The sequence below is a fragment of the Electrophorus electricus genome, chromosome 5 (genome assembly GCF_013358815.1).
Source record: "Electrophorus electricus isolate fEleEle1 chromosome 5, fEleEle1.pri, whole genome shotgun sequence".
NCBI classification, from domain to species: Eukaryota; Metazoa; Chordata; class Actinopteri; order Gymnotiformes; family Gymnotidae; genus Electrophorus; species Electrophorus electricus.
This window is the reverse complement of record NC_049539.1, coordinates 11208478-11221824: the sequence shown is the minus strand read 5'-3', so window position 1 is coordinate 11221824 and position 13347 is coordinate 11208478. Positions and strand designations below refer to the sequence as shown.

General features: G+C 39.6%; 2 protein-coding genes across 3 annotated transcripts; both read left to right on the top strand.

The window, feature by feature from the left end:
* The first annotated feature begins 4 nt into the window (after positions 1-4).
* fbl (fibrillarin) lies at positions 5-3472 on the top strand. The gene is made up of 9 exons (XM_027005277.2): positions 5-123; positions 849-947; positions 1096-1245; positions 1331-1425; positions 1728-1898; positions 1980-2112; positions 2216-2328; positions 2532-2677; positions 2836-3472. Exons 1-9 carry the CDS (start codon positions 114-116, stop codon positions 2858-2860), a joined length of 942 nt encoding a protein of 313 aa, XP_026861078.1. The 5' UTR covers positions 5-113; the 3' UTR covers positions 2861-3472.
* A 2371-nt stretch (positions 3473-5843) lies between these two features.
* On the top strand, positions 5844-12267 carry alkbh8 (alkB homolog 8, tRNA methyltransferase). 2 transcript variants are annotated; one of them, XM_035526338.1, is made up of 11 exons: positions 5844-5984; positions 6739-6829; positions 7108-7239; positions 7341-7436; positions 8842-8946; positions 9108-9178; positions 9397-9503; positions 9605-9756; positions 10206-10462; positions 10877-11026; positions 11639-12267. In XM_035526338.1, exons 1-11 carry the CDS (start codon positions 5850-5852, stop codon positions 12230-12232), a joined length of 1890 nt encoding a protein of 629 aa, XP_035382231.1. In that variant the 5' UTR covers positions 5844-5849; the 3' UTR covers positions 12233-12267. The 2 variants fall into 2 exon arrangements, with proteins under 2 accessions (XP_035382231.1, XP_026861079.2); XM_027005278.2 differs by having other exon boundaries at positions 6595-6829.
* The last annotated feature ends 1080 nt before the right edge of the window (positions 12268-13347 follow it).

The window sequence follows — 13347 nt, the reverse complement described above, 5'->3', positions numbered from 1 at the left end:
AACTTTCTCCCACATGTGGCTGCAAGTGAACTAGTGCAGCGTCGGTTATTGGAGCTGCGAGTTCGTGCAAATAAATATCTGTAATACTTTTTTTGTTTTCATTCGGATTTAACATGAAGCCTGGTAATGTATTTTACATTTACAAATATTTATAGCGATACCAGTTTGTGGTTTTGGTGTATGAAGTGTATAACGGTTTCAAATGGGTCCTCTCACGTGTAAACATGATAACCGGTTAGCGATCGTTAGCTAGCGGTCTTTCCAGTTATCAAGTTAAAACATGGGGCGCAAATAAACTTCTTGGACAATAGGTTATCCGTCGATATAGTTTTTTCATGTTGACAATCAAACGCTATCGTGTTAAATCTATAAAACGCCTTTGTATGTATTTATTTTAACTACTAAATACTTGTCTGAACGAAGCTAACTAACAAGCTGTGTTACACGAGGGTTGGTTGGCTAACTAGCGATAAAGTCGAAGCATCGATAACTTCCCTAGTTGTCTTTGCGAGCAAACAATGCAAATAAAGTAAACCGTAATGCAGTAATGTGCATTACCTTTAATTCGACTAGTCCTATTAGAGCTTCGCAGTTGATGCAAATGCTAGTTAGTTAGCGTTAGCTACCTAGGAGCATAGCTGGCTAGCCAGGCTGTTGGCTGGTTGTCGTGTATTTGTAGTTGTGCATTAACACTTTGTGAAGATATGTTTGAGTTGACTTGCGAGCCTCAATTTGCGTTTACGGGTGTAAGTATAGTCATTCTTGGAGTATTTTTTTCACTGGTGGTTTATATGAACGTAATCTTTACTCCGCATTAGCGAGTAAAATGTTTTTGTTCTGCTTTGTAGGTTTCAGCCCGCGAGGTGGCGGCGGTGGTCGTGGAGGCTTTGGCGGCTGGGGTCGTGGTGGCGATAGAGGTGGAAGAGGAGGATTCCGTGGAGGCAGAGGTACTTAGAGCTTCAATCTCTTGTACCGTTACTCGTATGTACTGTTACTTGTGAAAGCTATGATGTTCTGGAAGATTTTTGTTCTGTGTTTCTACAGTGCTTACACTAATTCAGAAGTTGCATTCCTCCCATCTGGTATTTGATGTAGGTGGAGGTTTCAAGTCCCCAGGAGGGGATGGTGGGTTCAGGGGCCGTGGCGGTGGCAGAGGGACACCCAGAGGCCGAGGAGGCAGAGGTGGAGGACGAGGGGGGTTTAGAGGAGGCAAAAAAGTGACGGTGGAACCTCACAGGCATGAAGGTGTGTGAGGGTATTTAGAGTATGAACAGTAGGAATGTCACTGAATGATTGTGCTGTGCTTACCTCTGACATTTTAACTACTCAGGTGTGTTTATTTGCCGGGGTAAAGAGGATGCCCTAGTGACAAAGAATATGGTGATTGGAGAGTCAGTCTATGGGGAGAAGAGAATAAGTGTTGAGGTAGGCTGTAATGTTGCTGTTTGTTTTTATTTGTACATAACTACTGCTCACAAAACTGTGGCTAAATTTTCTATATTGTATGGAAGTAGTTATTGGTATTAACAAGCTGTTGAAAACGCTAATGTACTTTATTGGGTTTTAAAACTTACAGAAATTATCCATGTAAAGTTCTCAAGAATTGAGAAGTATACCGCATATGTGATTTTAAAAAAATTACTTTACAAACTTGCCATTATAACTTCAACATTAGTTGTCTCCTGTAAACACTGCAGTAGCAGTTGATTGGTGTCCCTTGTTTCCAGGAAGGGGAATCGAAGACTGAGTACAGAGCATGGAACCCTTTCCGCTCGAAGCTGGCAGCTGCCATCTTGGGTGGTGTAGATCAGATCCACATCAAGCCTGGAGCTAAAGTCATGTACCTGGGGGCTGCATCTGGGACAACAGTGTCTCACGTGTCTGACATCGTCGGCCCAGTACGTGGACCTAACCCTCCAATTATTTTAAATAGAAAAACTCCAGATGGGGAAAAAACTGAATTGTTGATATCTATCCAGGAGGGCTTGGTATACGCTGTGGAGTTTTCGCACCGATCAGGAAGAGATTTGCTGAATGTGGCCAAGAAGCGCACAAATATAATTCCAATTATTGAAGATGCCAGGCATCCACACAAGTATCGTATGCTGGTTGGTGAGTCTATAGTTAACTTGGTTACCGGTCAAATTTAGGCAGTTTTGTTAATGGACTGCAAATGTCATAAGGTCAGTCTCAGTATGGGTTCTGTCTCTTGCAGGTATGGTTGATGTCATTTTTGCTGACGTCGCTCAGCCCGACCAGACGAGAATCGTTGCCATCAATGCACACAACTTTCTTAAAAACGGTGGACATTTTGTCATTTCAATCAAGGTACAAACCCTGAAATGGTGTGAAGCAGTCTCGTAGCTTTTGTAGTTATATTGACCTTCACATGCATAACTCTTATTTTGCTAATACACAACAGAATGATGTTGTGACCTTGTTCTTAATCTTACTTTTGCTTCCTAAATTAAAGTACTGCTGCTCTAAAGTGCTATATTCTCCAAGTGTACAATTTTGTTGGCCCCATCCAGGCAAATTGCATTGACTCTACGGCAGCACCAGAGGCTGTGTTTGCATCTGAAGTTAAGAAGATGAGTGCAGAGAACATGAAGCCCCAGGAGCAGCTGACCCTGGAACCGTACGAGAGGGACCACGCTGTCGTCGTAGGAGTCTACAGGCAAGTTGGAGTAAAATTAATCTTATACTCAAATCTTTGTGCCACTTGGTTACTGGTATTTCTGGCAAAAAGAGAGATGCAATGGATTTATGAATCTTAGAAATTTATTGTATAACTGTTGTCAGGATTGTTTTCTAACTTTCTCTTTTCTTGTTCAGGCCACCTCCCAAACAGAAGAAATAGACTGCATTTTTTAGGGGACTATTTTGGTGCATTTCTCTGACTGCGACTACTCCAGTTTTGGCCAACGGGGAGCATATGGATACATGTTGAAGGTTTTCAACCCCTTTTACCTGTCATGTTTTATGTTTTTTAGATTGTTTGGGTTTTTTGGGGGGGGTTGTTGTTGTTCCCACTGGAAGCATAGAAGTTCCCATTGTATTTTCAACCCCACCGCACACATCAGTACTTCACTACAGTTATTTGCTTGTGCTGAAGTACTTTTCCTGCTCCTTTTCAGTAAGGTAATGCCACTTGACGCTTTCTTCACCATTCTTCTTAGTGGTGTAATTCTAAACAAAGATGCTTGAATATGATGCTTTCTGGTTTAGTAACTCAACCAGAATTTTCTCTCAAATCTTTGATGTAATTTATCAAGAGGTGAACATTGGTTTTGTGAACTGTTCATTTGCCGTTTGCTTTCTTTAACATCCAGAATTACCTTTTTTTTTTTTTTTTCTAAAGTGATGTTTTTGTTAGTCCCCATTAGTTGTCTGTCATCCTGGCAAAATGGTAATATGACTGTAGACTGACAATTGTATGTTGGTCTTTTTTATTAAATGAACTCAAAACACATTTGGTTCTGTATATACTGTGCATACTTTATGCTGCTTTAAGGCATTCTAAGGTGCTGATTTTTTTTTCTTGCAATACTTGGTTACTGCAGATTTTCCTGGGTCACCTTGTTGATGAAACTTTTATACATGTACACAGGAGTACAGTATAACAAAACAATTTTAGCTAGCTTCAATTCCAATAAGTGCAGAATCATTTAAATAATGACATTCAGTTCTTGGTTGAAACAGTTTAGGGCAGCGAGCTGCTCTTTTAAGATGGAAGATATTCAAGTGAGGTGCTCTGATGTGGACTGGTAGAAATTTAACCATGTTTCCACTCGGATAGCCTATTTGTCTAGGGTGTGTTCTCTTTTGAAATCGGCAGTGATTTTGAGTTTTTCTCATTGAGGGAAGGTTATTAGCACACCATGTAAATAGTCTGGACAGTCTCATTCTGATATAGGGTCTTGAACCCTATAACTAGTTATCAGTAAACTTAATGATTAATTCAAATCATGTGCAAAACATTAGCTCATGAAGTGAAGATGGTGTTAAATCTGAAACACTATACTTAAGTGCTGTGGGCCTTCAGCTGTTTTGTCCACTTGAATTATGAACTATTCAAGTCTAGAGAATATATACCAATTTGTGCTGGGTCCCCATTTTTTTGTTTGTTTTTTTTAAACAATATTTACAATAAAGTGTATAGCAATTTTTTTTTATTAAGTACTAAATAAGTGCTCAAAAGAAACATGATTCCTTACAGAACACTCCACTGGGCAATTAACAAAGATATTCTTACTGTGTGTTTCAAAGTAAATAAAATTAGTAGAAATAAACCTTAATACATAGTGACCCAAGAATACGAATAATGCCAGGAGAAATTAAGAGGAGAGCTACCCTAAACTTGCACTATAGTTTCCTACTGTAGTGCAACCCCACATGCAATGTAAGAGTATCCTTTTAAAATGAACATTTTAATGCATGTATCAGGGATGTTGCTATTTAATTTTTTAAGTCTTACTGGAGTGATGTATGTTCTCATAATCCAGTTGTATTATAGAACTTTATCTGACTTAATTGTGTTTTAACCTCTCTATCTATATAGATATATATTACACACACACATTCTTCAAACCATCTAATGAAATACCAACTTGTGCGTCTTCTTTCTTATGCTTAGATTCTGAGGATTCTTTCAAACATATATTACACAGCATGTTGTATATCAAAGATATCAGTCTTGATATTTTTGTCCTCCAGTGAGGACAGTGTGATTTCTGAAAGGTTTGAGCATTCATAGGTTATATATATTTTTAAAATATGGGATGCCAAAATTGGTTGTAATCTCTGACAGGGACATTAACACATGTTTTCTGTATAGATCTTGAATTTTCATCTACCCATTTTCTATAATACATTTTAAATTCTACGATTTAGGTAGGTAGGTTAAAACTAAAAGGTAGTTTTGACCTAAGAGAGACATTCTATACTGGGACTGTATTTACTGTACTTGGTTTTATATTTACATCTGCAGTGCTACTCTTGCTGTCAGGTTACTGGTGGCAGTGATATTTTAACACAGTAAACAGCATTTTTTTGCCTTTTGAGTGATGCACCACTTTCATTTAAATGTGTAGTCTGTAGTCTTTTGAAATGATTCTTGTTTTCGTCACAAAGTTTATGGTTAATAGGGGCAATCAGAAACTTCAGAATAATGGATTGGTCCCATCAAGACCTTCCTGTTTTAAAGCATACAAGTGGGGATATTAATCCCATAAAAATTCAGACTCGTCAGTGGAGGACAATGTTAAAGTTATAGCTTGCATCTGCAAATAATCTGTAAATATAGGTTTTATATATAATTTAAGGATAGCACAGGTTGTGATTTTGTGATTGGTTCGTTGTTTCTCGAACTCCGTTATTGTTGTTGTTGCTGTTTTGTTACTAACACTTTTACAGCGCCTTTCTCGTATAGCCTACAAGGACGCTTTACAAGCGACGCTACTTTTACATCCAAGCAACAGAGACGGTGTTCAGAAAGCATTACAATAAACAGCATCTGTGCCGGATCTGGAATGGAACGGTGACAGTTCAATAAAAGCATTAAACGTTTTCATTTGAAGCATAATAATAATGAAATAGCACTCATTAAGAGGGCGTATGTGTGTCTGTGAGTGTGAGTGAGTGAGAGAGAGAGAGAGAGAGAGAGAGAGAGAGAGAGCAAAGTTAATTATACTGGCTAAGAAACTTGGCTCTTCCCTGGAAAATTCCCGCAAACCATCTTCGCAGAACCTAGATGTGCCTTAGCAAGTAGCCGTAGCTCTGTGACACAGAAAACTAGGAACTAATGATATAGTTCTTGCTGCACTTGGGACTTTGTACGACGATGCACAATGGAAGATCATTTGCGAAACGAGAAAAATCTTAGACGATCAAAAACAGAGAAAAAACTGCTTCGAAGACAAAAAAAGACGGGTCATACACTACTCAGACACGAAGGCATTAGCATCGTGTCGCATCCTACCAAGGTAGGAATCGGGTTTATTCTCCGCGTTCTGCTGCTTACAGACTAAAGCAACCTGATATGATTTCACTGCAGCCACTAGGGATCAGCGAGCTATCAGGTCTGTTATGAAAATAAAGTAACTAAGTTAACCAGTTAGAAAGTAAACGAAGAGGGGATATTTCGCAGATCACTTACACCTGTTTGCATGCGTTTCCTTCTTCTTGCAACGGTGTCTACATTACTGCCTGAGGTAGCTAGTAATTTATTGAAGTATTTATTTATGAACATTATAGTTTTATTGCGACTATGAATTCTGGATCCCCTGTCATAGACAGTGGGTCTGTGCTTCAGTTCTGTTAGAGTAAGTTTCATATTTTAATCAGTGTGGCTAGAAATCCACGGTGTTGAACTAATTTGTTTTCTTCCTTGCAGCATGTTTTCTTCCTTACTGCCCCTCTGAACTGTTTTTACTCTCTCTGTACTGAGAATGGATTCTTGCTTAGAGTGATTTTTGCTGTAGAAACATCTATATGGTGTATGATGGTGACCATGAACATGATCAAATTCAAGTGTTCCTCACCTGATTGACTTTTTGCTCTTTGTCTGAGAGTTTGTTATTTCATTGTGTGCAGTGTCTGGTGGTGTCGAATGGGGGGTTGGGGAATGGAGTAAGCAGAGAGCTGCTGTTGGAGCTCCTAAAGGATGGGGGCACTGTTGAATCAATCCTCATGCCTCCTAATAAACCATATGCTTATGTCACATATGCATCACTTGAGGAGGGTCAGAATGCCCAAGGACTCCTTAATGGGCGGGTCCTCAGATGCCACGATCAAGACATCACTCTGTACCTCAGCTTTGTTGAGAATGGTAAGCATGGCTGACCTAGGTTATACACTGAACATTTCATTCAAATATGTGTTTTTAAATGCGTTTTTAAATGTGTCATTTTCCTGTCGTGCTGTCACATTAGGATTTAACCTGGAGTTTTCAAACTCTCTCTCTCTCTCACACACACATATATATATATATATATATATATATATATATATATATATATATATATATATATATATATATATATATATATATATATATATAAAATTCATTTATTTATTTTACCCCCTCTGTCTTTATTTCTGTTTCAGTGGGTGGTGAGGTTAGTGGGAGTTGTGCTCTACCTCCTGGACTTTCTGTGTGGGAGGAGTTTGTATCTCCAGAAGAGGAGGCTCAGCTGCTGCAGGCTGTGGATTGGCTGTCCCTCAATGATGATGTGACAGGTGAGGAGTCGGCTAGCGGGTCTTCTGTCTGTATTAGCATGCATTTAGTATGAATCACCACAGTAGTTTTGGTTCAACTGTTTTTGAATATTTTATTTCAGTGCAGCAGGAACTGAGGCACAGGAGAGTGAAGCATTATGGATATGAGTTTCGATATGATAATAACAACGTGGACAAAGAAAAACCTTTAACTGGAGGTAAGAATCTTAATATTTTAAACCACTGCCTCTCCAAAGTCCCTCCTTTAGCCTCCCTTTCTATCTACGACCTGTATAAAAGACCACCTCTGTATAGAGAAGTTTTCTGATTGGTTAATACATCTGTGCATGTAGAGATATTTAATTGCCAACTACAAAACACAGAACTCCAGAGATGTTTTTCCTTTAGAGAATAATGATGATGTTGTTAATAATAATAATAATAATAATAATAATAATAATAATAATGTTTTATTTATATAGTGCCTTTCCCATACCCACTGTTGAAAGAGGTAGGTTTTGAGAAGAGACTTAAAGGATGACAGACAAGTAAGATTTTGTAGAGATGGGTATAGAGAATTCCATTTTAGGTGCTACAGCACTAAACCATCTGCCAGCCATAGAAGAAATTTTAGAGTGAGGAACAGCAAGTAGAAAGCAGTTGGAGGAGATTTGGGGGGTGTTGCGATGGAGGAGCTCCCTAAGATAAGCTGAGGCCAGCCCATGAAGGGCTCCAAAGGTAGTGAGTATCTTGTACTGGATACGGGATGTGACCAGTAACCAGTAAATTGGTGTAATGAGGTAATCACTCCAGCTGCTGAGTTTTGAATAAACTGAAGTTTGCTGATTGTTTTGACAGGGAGACCAATAAAAAGGGAGTTACAATAATTGATGTGAGAAAATATGAAGGCATGAACTTCATCACTCAGTTTTGGCCTCACTCAGTATGAGTCAAAGCCAGAGAGGGTACAAAGATGAAAAAATGCAGAGTGAGTTAGTGATGTAATGTGAGTGAGGAATCAAATTGCACAGCAAGATTTCTCACAGTGGTTGTAAGCCTCCCTGATACATTGTCTATATCAGTACAGTAATTAGCCATTTCAGCAACAAGTTTTTTGTGTGCAACTAACAGTACCTCAGATTTTCTGTATTTAACTGTAGGAGGTTTTCATTCATCCAGAGTTTTATTTCATAGATGCATGCTATTAGGGACCAGGGTGGAAAGTAAGAGGTGGATTTAATGCTTACGTATCTGGATATCATCAGCATAGCAATGGAAATTTTGATTATGGCTATGGACAATCAGACCAAGTGTTCTCATATAGATAATGAAAAGGAGTGGCCCAAGAACAAATCCTTGAGGAACCACTTGAGAAACAAAGCAGCATGTACTTTAGTGATAGCTCAGGGTGTAAAGATGGTGTTCCTAAAAAAAATTATCTGCATCGGCTTTGAACAAGTTCAAAAGAAGAACTAACAAGAATGTCCTCTAGAAATGCACAATTGGACCCAAAGCTCACAGGAATTTTCAAATGAAGTATCAGCAGTGTTTTGAGAAATGCATCCCAGACTTGTCCTTGTCAGTGGACCCTCTAAAAGCAGAGCTGATTGCTACTGTGTACAGGTTTACCGGCTCAGTGTGACGCCATGCTGCACAGATGTCTGTCTGAAGGGCACATCAGTGTTCTTCCTGACCAGCTCACAGTCAACCAGTACCAGAGCGGACAAGGTGAGTGAGTGTGTGTGCGCACGCGCTCACATGCCCATGCATTCGTTCGTGTGTGTGTGTGTGTGTGTGTGTGTGTGTGTGTGTGTGTGTGTGTGTGTGTGTCCACATCCATGCCTGTGTGTATTTATTCTCAGGAGTATGTTTGTTGTTGGTTGTTCCAGGAATCCCACCCCATGTGGACACCCATTCAGCATTTGAGGACACCCTCCTCTCCCTTAGCCTGGGAGAAAAGGTCAACAATTTGTTGTTGTTTTGTTTTCTTCTCACTTTATACAAAAGAATAATTATTATAAGAGTAAGGAATATGTAAAATGTATAATGAAATATGTGGATTTTTCTTGTGGTTATCACATATATGTTTTGGGGAATTGACAAATAACAAATAATATTTGTTCTATTGTTTTCTTTCTTTCTTTTTCTTTCCTTCCTTCCTTCCTTCCTTCCCTCTAGACTGTAATGGATTTCCGCCACCCTGGTGGCCAATCTGTGGCTGTGGTGCTGCCAGGCCGAAGTCTCCTGGTGATGAAGGGGGAGAGTCGTTACCTTTGGACCCATGGGTACATGAAGTTCCATATTTAATATCACTCTGTCATTCTTTGAGAAGAGTTAACGTGATTATTCTCTATGTGTATGCTTGTGCATGTACATGCTGGGTCAGGATAACACCTAGGAAGTTTGATGTGGTACCTGCTTCAAAGGACGAAGGTTCAGGAGTGGTAACATCTGATCCCAGCAACCTGACGCTGAGCCGCCGTGGTACGAGGACTTCGTTCACTTTTCGCAAAGTCCGACACACCCCGTGCGACTGTGGTAATTTTTTTACTTCATTTTTAGTTAACACATTTACAGTATTTGCAGATTCTCTTATCCAGAGTGACTTGCATAGTTATCAGAGTGGCAGTACAAGCATTCCCTGGCAATTGAACCATGACTATGGTGTTACTAGCACCATGCACCAACCTGCTCCAACAGGTGATCTACAAGATGTAGAGAAGGTTGTAGACTTACAGGAAAACATCAGCTGTACTCTGCCTTTGCTTGAGACACTCCCAGCACTACGTCAGGCAATTTGTGCACCATGGTGTTGCCAGTTGATTTATATTTACATTTTAATCATGTGCATTTTGCAGATGCTGTTATCAAAGCAGCTTATATTCATGTATATTGCTATAGCCAACACCTTGCTCTACCTACTTTACCAGGTGAGCTACAGGAGTAACTGAAGTGTGTGTGTGTGTGTGCGTGTGTGTGTGATGCAGCATACCCATCTGCTTGTGATAGCCAGCGCCCATCCTCGCTGCCCTCTCTTCCCGTTGCCAGCAGTGATGCGTGTCGTCTGGAGGCACAGTATGTTCACCATGTATATGAGGAAATCTCCACCCACTTCAGCAGTACACGCCACTCCCCCTGGCCGCGTGTCCGCGAATTCCTGCTCTCAATCCCACATGCTGCTTTGCTGGCTGACATTGGCTGTGGCAATGGTAAATACCTGGGCATCAATCCACAGGTGATCTCGGTAAGGGCAAAACCACACACTTAACGTTCATTTTTAAAGATACTGGATATGTGCAGGGCCAGCAGCTGTAGGAGGAGAAGATGTTGTAGGAGGACCACTTGTAATGCATTTTTTTAAAATGTAATTTATTCAAACATGATTTAACATTAAACAAATGCTAATGGAAGGAGCAGTATGATGTATGCAGGGTGTAAATAAGTGTGATGCATATTCTGAAGACAGCAAATATAATTTTGATAAATTCTCTCACTTAATTCTGAGGCATAAATCCCTGGACATTACACAAAACAAGAATAAATAATTATTTTCATGATGCATACAAAACAGTAATCATTATTGATCATTAGAACAGGATAATGTAAGTGCTTTTGGGGCATGTGTACCTGTAGTCAGCACGCTATGTGATTTTTGTAGGTGGGTTGTGACCGCAGTGTGAACCTAGCATCAATCTGCACTGAGCGCGGGTACCAGGCGTTTGTGTGTGACGCCCTGTCTGTACCACTTCGTAGCACCAGTTTTGATGCCTGCCTCTCCATTGCTGTCATCCACCATTTCTCCACCCAGGTACCATGGTCTACCGCAACCAGCTACACACTTCATTTGAGCCTTTGCCCTTTGTCATTTAATTCCCCTGAGCCTTGGTGTATATGGTATGCTGTCATGAGACAGTGGGTAGAAACATGTCTGTAGGACAGGACTGAGAACTGAGTTGTGAGTTTGGTTTCAGTTGTAAGTACCAGATCTGATTCAGCTAAGTATCACAATTAATAAGAGGGTTTTATTAGCAGTATTTGATTAACTTAATTAGACATGTAGGATGATTGTGGGAACTTTTCATGAAGATGTTTTGTGACTGCTGTTTTATAGCAGATATTGGGTGCTAGACTAGATATTTTTAATAACTGGTAATGGTTTACCTTAATTATTAGGAGGTAGCAACCCTTAGAGATAGTAACCCTCTAGATAAGAGTCCATATGTAGCCTGATGTTGCTAGTAGTATGTATAGTGGTGTGTGTATTACGAAAATATTATCTACCTAATTCTGTTTCTGAAAAACACTTTACATTGAGGAATTTAGAGTCTTGGGGACCTTGCTGATTAATTTTAAATGGAAAAGTATGAAAGTGTAAATGTCAGTAGACATAGCCTTGTATGAAATATCTGTGTATTTTAAGGAGAGAAGATTGGCTGCCATCAAAGAGTTAGTGCGGCTGCTGAATGTGGGGGGTCGAGCTCTGATCTACGTGTGGGCCATGGAACAAGACTACATGGACCAGAAATCCAAGTACCTCAAAGCAAAGAGGAACCTGGAAAATGTGGAACCTAGAACAAAGGGAGGTGATTCTAGAATAGATCTTAGCAAAACTGAACAAAGAACTGTGACAGATCATAGGGACTTTGGAACTGAGACCAACAGTTCAAATCTGAAACAGCAGCAAGCAGGGAAAGTAAGTTCAAGTCCAACCTGCACCAGTGAGAACAGTAACAGTATGGGTCAGCACAAGTTAAACATTCACACTAACCGTACAGTCTTTGTTTCTCAGGACCTTCTAGTACCATGGCACCTTAAAGGTGACAAGGGTTGCACTGAGGAAGGTGCCTTAGATAAAGCAGCTAGCCAACACCTTGTGTTTCACCGTTATTACCATGTGTTCCAGGAGGGGGAGCTAGAAAAGCTTTGCTGCCTAGTGAAAGGTGTGAAGGTACTGGATAGTTATTATGATCAAGGAAACTGGTGTGTTGTGTTGGAGAAAATTTGTGACCTTTAAACTAATAACATAGCCTAATAAAATTAATTGATTTTAATCTAATAATTAAATGTAAATAAAAGAATAAATAAAGATTAATATGTTTTATTCAAAGATTTTGAACCCTGCCTGAGCAGGGTCTGCAAAGATATGAATCTCATTTGAGCAGTGGGGAATGTAGTAGACTGGAACTTAATAATTCTAATGTTGCCGCCTTTTTGCCACTGGCACTTGACCCATTTGCTAAAAACATGCACATGTCCAACCTAGTTCAGTCATCATCTTTAACCACCAACTCTGCTCCAACTTATCTGACTCGGTAGATAATTGAGTTATGTCAGAGCAGGTGAAAAAACAATATAACTGCAACATATAGGGATATCAGAACTTGGACCTACCCCTACACACATGACCTTCAAAAAGGGCACCCAAACCAGATTTCAAGAATTTTTCATGTGAGTTGTATATGCTGTGAGATGCTTTTTCACCTTTAGGGTTGTACAAAACACCACTTGCACCTACAGGAAATCAACATGAAAATAATCCTCACAACTTTGTTACAAACGTTACATCTGAAAAATGGCACTGCATATCTTGATGTCTAGCTCTTTTGTTCTGCAGAAGGTGGTCAAATGGAAGCCTTTCCAAATTATAGCATCTGAGAGTAAAACCTGCATTATTCTCATATGCATTAACCTGCTCCAAGTCAAAATAAGCAAACCAAAAGCAAAACTTCAAACCAAAACTTCTTATCGAAGAGTTCATGCCAATATTCTTGCCAGAGTACGTTTTCAATGAACTCTGTGTTTACCACTAGATGTCAGTAGATTTATGCATGATAGTTCTTTTGTCCCTAACAATTCTCATCTTTGACCATAATCTCAAATATAGCCACATTAATACCGCATGCATGAATCTTATCTAGAATTAGTTATGTACATAACATATACATTGATACACTGTCTGTAGCACATAATAATTGTTCTTTTTTTTAAAAAGTGGATAGGCAGGTAGGTGGCCTCTGCCTCCTTGTGCTGCAAAGTTTCCATCCAACACATCAGTCATATCATAGACTCACTGCAAAGCCTTTCTGGAGGGCTGGAGGTGGGAAATTGCATTTTTTAAACTGATGGGTT

Excerpts from the sequence above, each read along its gene's own strand:
- fbl (XM_027005277.2), top strand. Across the intron at positions 948-1,095 it reads AGGATTCCGTGGAGGCAGAG|GTGGAGGTTTCAAGTCCCCA; the intron begins GTACTTAGAGCT and ends TATTTGATGTAG. Across the intron at positions 1,246-1,330 it reads GGAACCTCACAGGCATGAAG|GTGTGTTTATTTGCCGGGGT; the intron begins GTGTGTGAGGGT and ends TTAACTACTCAG.
- alkbh8 (XM_027005278.2), top strand. The coding sequence starts at position 5,850 with ATGGAAGATCATTTGCGAAACGAGAAAAATCTTAGACGATCAAAAACA. Across the intron at positions 6,830-7,107 it reads CCTCAGCTTTGTTGAGAATG|TGGGTGGTGAGGTTAGTGGG; the intron begins GTAAGCATGGCT and ends TTTCTGTTTCAG. Across the intron at positions 7,240-7,340 it reads CCTCAATGATGATGTGACAG|TGCAGCAGGAACTGAGGCAC; the intron begins GTGAGGAGTCGG and ends ATTTTATTTCAG.